Raw genomic sequence first — 4927 nt, forward strand, 5'->3', positions numbered from 1 at the left:
TAAGTATAATGTCCAACAATACACTTATGCCATATTTTGCTTCTTGGTTATGTAACATAATTAGTCTGACTCAATTAACCTTTTCAGGGGAGAATAAGGAGAAGCAAGTCAAAGAAAGAGGTCGTTAAATAAATATTGTTTTGCACGTACGTATACAGGCCATTTTTCGGTACAGTGTAAGATTTGATCATATATTCATGTTATTTCTAAAGCAATGTTCAAATTGTAGTGTAAATAAAGTTTCTATTTGGACATCTTAAGCTTATATGTTTGTGTAGGATATTTGTTAGATATCGTAAGATATTTTCTTTCCTTTTCATAATGCTTGTTCTTGTTTATACCTGATTTCTTCTGATCCCATGACATATACAAATACAACTGGGAAAAATCCATGCCAACCTAATGCATATATGTAGTTGATTTATCGGGACCCTGATTTATCATGTGTGCAAATCCAAGCTTATTTACTTTTATGTAAGTATATAACAAATATATACCTTTGAGAATATTCATGCATATAAACCCATACAGAGCACATGTACATAAATGGTCTTAAACACACATTTTTTGTATTATTGTCACATAATATATTTATGTTAAGAAAATCATCCTTTACATTTTTATATATTTTTTTAAAATTTGAACCCATTTATTATCTGCTTGCACGTCTCATTTCTCAAGCGAATAAAGATACTTAAACGATAGCAGGAATCCAACCAATCAGAATTGATGAATAGTGCTGCTAGTGTCCCTAGGTTATGATAACGGCAATCTAACCAATCAGAATGAAGATATCATTTTTTCTAAACAATTGGTATGTAATTGCCTGCAGGGTGAATTTACAATAGTGACACATTTATGGCAGTTATTGTTTAATCACTATGCTATTTATGATACCGCGAAAACATCATTAAAAGCTATTTACATTGTTTTGATAATGGCTTAAAGAAGCCACTAACATAAATGCAAACAATGACCACAGAAATATCTGACCATTTAGCTTGGCAGTTGCTTTGGCATTGGCTATTGTAATACTAACACATTGTCAATCATTCCAGTTAAACAAATATGACCCGACAATTTTCAAATAAATTATTAGAAAAACATCGTTTGGTAACACCTGCACATCGCTCCATCTTCAGAAATAGTATACATTCGAAAGTATCAATTCTATTTGATCACAATTACATTTGCATTAGAAGAATCATGTCGACCAGAATAGCGCTCTTTGGCAGCAGTTATATTGTCAGACTTGCCAGATATTGTGGGGGACAATTCAATTTTGACGCAACTTTTGGTTTTTTCGGTGTTGGGGGCATGACCGCAGGGAAAGTGTTTACTACTCCTAGATTTCGGAACTGTTATGACGAACTTTTAGCTTTTAAGGCCGATGTGGTGTTTGTGTGTGTAGGTGCAAATGACATTGCCGTGAACTCGTCACCCGCTGACGTTCATAGGGACATAAGTGCTTTAATAGATGCAATCAGGGAATCGGGTGTTGCAACGGTACTTATTCAGGAAATCATCCCCAGGATGAAGTTTAGAGGAGGTCTCACGTGTCAACATTTCCAAAGACAAAGGTGCGCCCTAAACAAGAGACTTTATCAACATTACAAGGAACTTTTGGTCAAAATTAAAACTACAACAGCTATGTACTGTGCAGACCAAGTGCACTTTAACACGAAGGGTTTAGCAAAATATTTCCACGACGTTAGTAGATCGCTGCACCGCTACAAATAAAAAAACATTGAAAAAGGCACACACAAAAAAACAAAAAAAACAACAACAAAAAAACAAAAAAACACACGCACAAAAAAAAAAAAAAAAAAAATATGGGTCTCCAAGAAAGCAGGGTCCACGATCCCGAGACCTGGGCAATGCGGTGATATATTAGTGATAATGCTTTTATCTATGATAAACACATTATCATCAATTTATCATCGTAGCAGATGGCTTTCAATTATCTTATATGAAATGCAAATAAATAGTTATTCACTTGAATTTATCCTTATTATATCCAAATAACAAACGAAAAATGATACATTGAACAAATTCATCAAAAGTTTTCAGAACATGCTTTTGATAGGAAAATACAGTTTAATTAATTTTAATTCTAAATGCTGTAAGTATTAGTACTGATTTTTTTCAATTATTCTCAGATACACAAAATAGCTTGCATGTATTCCAATTTAAATTCAAAATTCAAAAATTGTTTACTAGTGTGTCAAACAGCAGAAATCATACAAATACTTGTTTAAAAAGCGCATACAATGTACACATTGTCATATAAAGCTATAATCAAGTTTTCAAGTTTTGACAAATACATAAATACATAATACAAAAATCGTTGTTATGTTTCAAGATGGCGGAGGATAATTCCAATATACTTCATACCAAATTAAACAAATTGACAAATACATGAGTATGATATATATACTACTGCAGATTAATTAGAATTTTCCTTTTTTTCTCTTGCCTGGATCAAATATTTCCCCAGCAAATTTACATTTTTAGATGAAAATAACATAATTAATTTATATACCATTGGGTGTTTGTGGTAATAAGCTTTTATAAACTTTTTACGTAACTCAGAATAAGCAGGAAATAGTAATACTAAATACATTTCATCTTCTATATCATTTTTGTCACAAACAGTACAAAAATAAAACCAAGTCCGATCCTACCAGTTTAGGGTCCGATCCTGCCTTTTAAGAGACCGATCTTGCCTTTTTAAAGGCCGATCCTGCCGAAATAAAGGCCGATCCTGTCTTATTATAGGCCGATCCTGACGAAATAAAGTCCGATCCTGCCTTTTTAAAGTCCGATCTTGCCTTTTTAAAGTCCGATCCTGCCTTTTTAAAGTCCGATCATGCCGAAATAATGTCCGATCCTGCCTTATTAGAGTCCGATCATGCCAAAATAAAGTCCGATCCTGCCTTATTAGAGCCGATCCTGCCTTATTAGAGTTCGATCCTGCCGAAATAAAGCCGATTCTGCCGAAATAAAGTCCGATCCTGCCTTATTCGAGTCCGATCCTGCCGAAATAAAGTCCGATCCTGCCTTATTCGAGTCCGATCATGCCTTTTTAAAGGCCGATCCTGCCTTATTCGAGTCCGATCTTGCCTTTTAAAAGTCCGATCTTGCCTTTTTAAAGGCCGATCCTGCCTTATTAGAGGCCGATCCTGCCTTATTAGGACCCGATCCAGCCTTATTATTGTCCGATCCTGCCAAAATAAAGTCCGATCTTGCCTTATTAGAGTCCGATCCTGCCTTATTAGAGGCCGATTCTGCCTTATTAGGACCCGATCCAGCCTTATTAGTGTCCGATCCTGCCAAAATAAATACCGATCCTGCCTTATTAGAGTTCGATCCTGCCAAAATAAAGTCCGATCCTGCCTTATTCGAGTTCGATCATGCCTTATCCGAGTCCGATCCTGCCTTATTAGAGGCCGATCCTGCCTTGTTAGAGTTCGATCCTGCCGAAATAAAGTCCGATTCTGCCGAAGTAAAGGCCGATCCTGCCGAAATAAAGTCCGATCCTGCCTTATTACGACCCGATCCAGCCTTATTAGTGTCCGATCCTGCCAAAATAAAGACCGATCCTGCCTTATTCGAGTCTGATCCTGCCTTATCCGAGTCTGATCCTGCCTTATCCGAGTCCGATCCTGCCTTATTAGAGGCCGATCCTGCCTTATTAGAGTTCGATCCTGCCGAAATAAAGTCCGATTCTGCCGAAGTAAAGGCCGATCCTGCCGAAATAAAGTCCAATCCTGCCTTATTAGAGTCCGATCCTGCCTTATTAGAGTCCGATCCTGCCTTATTACGACCCGATCCAGCCTTATTAGTGTCCGATCCTGCCAAAATAAAGACCGATCTTGCCTTATAAGAGTGTGATCCTGCCTTATTCGAGTCTGATCCTGCCTTATTATAGTTCGATCCTGCATTTTTAGAGTCCGATCTTGCCTTATAAGAGTGTGATCCTGCCTTATTCGAGTCCGATCCTGCCTTATTATAGTTCGATCCTGCCTTTTTAAAGTCCGATCCTGCCTTTTTAAAGTCCGATCCTGCCTTATTAGAGTCCGATCCTGCCTTTTTAGAGGCCGATCCTGCCGAAATAAAGTCCGATCCTGCCTTATTATAGTTCGATCCTGCCTTTTTCGAGTCCGATCTTGCCTTTTTAAAGTCCGATCCTACCTTTTTAAAGTCCGATCCTGCCGAAATAAAGTCCGATCCTGCCTTAATAAAGTCCGATCCTGCCTTATTAGAGTCCGATCCTGCCTTTTAAGAGACCGATCCTGCCATTTTAAAGTCCGATCCTGCCTTTTTAGAGTCCGATCCTGCCTTTTAAAGGCCGATCCTGTCAAAATAAAGTCCCATCCAGCCTTTTAAAGCCTATATATATAGTCCGATCCTGCCGAAATAAAGTCCGATCCTGCCTTTTAAGAGACCGATCCTGCCTTTTTAAAGGCCGATCCTGCCAAAATAAAGTCCCGTCCTGCCTTATTAGAGTCCGATCCTGCCGAAATAAAGTCCGAGCCTGCCCTTTTTAAGTCCGATCCAGCCTTATTAGAGCCGATCCAGCCTTATTAGAGTCCGATCCAGCCTTATTAGAGTCCGATCCAGCCTTATGCCGAAATAAAGTCCATTAGTCTGCGCAAATTAGTATACCGTAATTTTTTTATTCAAGCCACGTTACTTCTACCTTGTGCAGTACATTAAACTTCTCATCATAGTCCATACATACCGATATTGCTTGTATAAAATAGGGTGTAATAGAGGTAATAATTAAGGTTTTCATACAATATTTTACATTTCGGTAAAACCATTATTAGTCTGTTTCTGCCCGATCCTGTAAATCGTCGTTTTGGATCAGGTTTCGACGTTACTTCTACCTTGTGCAGTACATTAAACTTCTCATCATAGTCCA

At 37.8% G+C, this 4927-nt stretch overlaps 1 protein-coding gene across 1 annotated transcript; it reads left to right on the forward strand.

Annotated features, from left to right (window-relative positions):
- Positions 1 to 1317: 1317 nt before the first annotated feature.
- Positions 1318 to 3886, forward strand: LOC138310181 (salivary glue protein Sgs-4-like). The gene is made up of 2 exons (XM_069251302.1): positions 1318 to 1506; positions 3155 to 3886. Exons 1-2 carry the CDS (start codon positions 1318 to 1320, stop codon positions 3884 to 3886), a joined length of 921 nt encoding a protein of 306 aa, XP_069107403.1.
- The last annotated feature ends 1041 nt before the right edge of the window (positions 3887 to 4927 follow it).

The sequence above is a fragment of the Argopecten irradians genome, chromosome 16 (genome assembly GCF_041381155.1).
Source record: "Argopecten irradians isolate NY chromosome 16, Ai_NY, whole genome shotgun sequence".
In the NCBI taxonomy this organism is placed as follows: domain Eukaryota; kingdom Metazoa; phylum Mollusca; class Bivalvia; order Pectinida; family Pectinidae; genus Argopecten; species Argopecten irradians.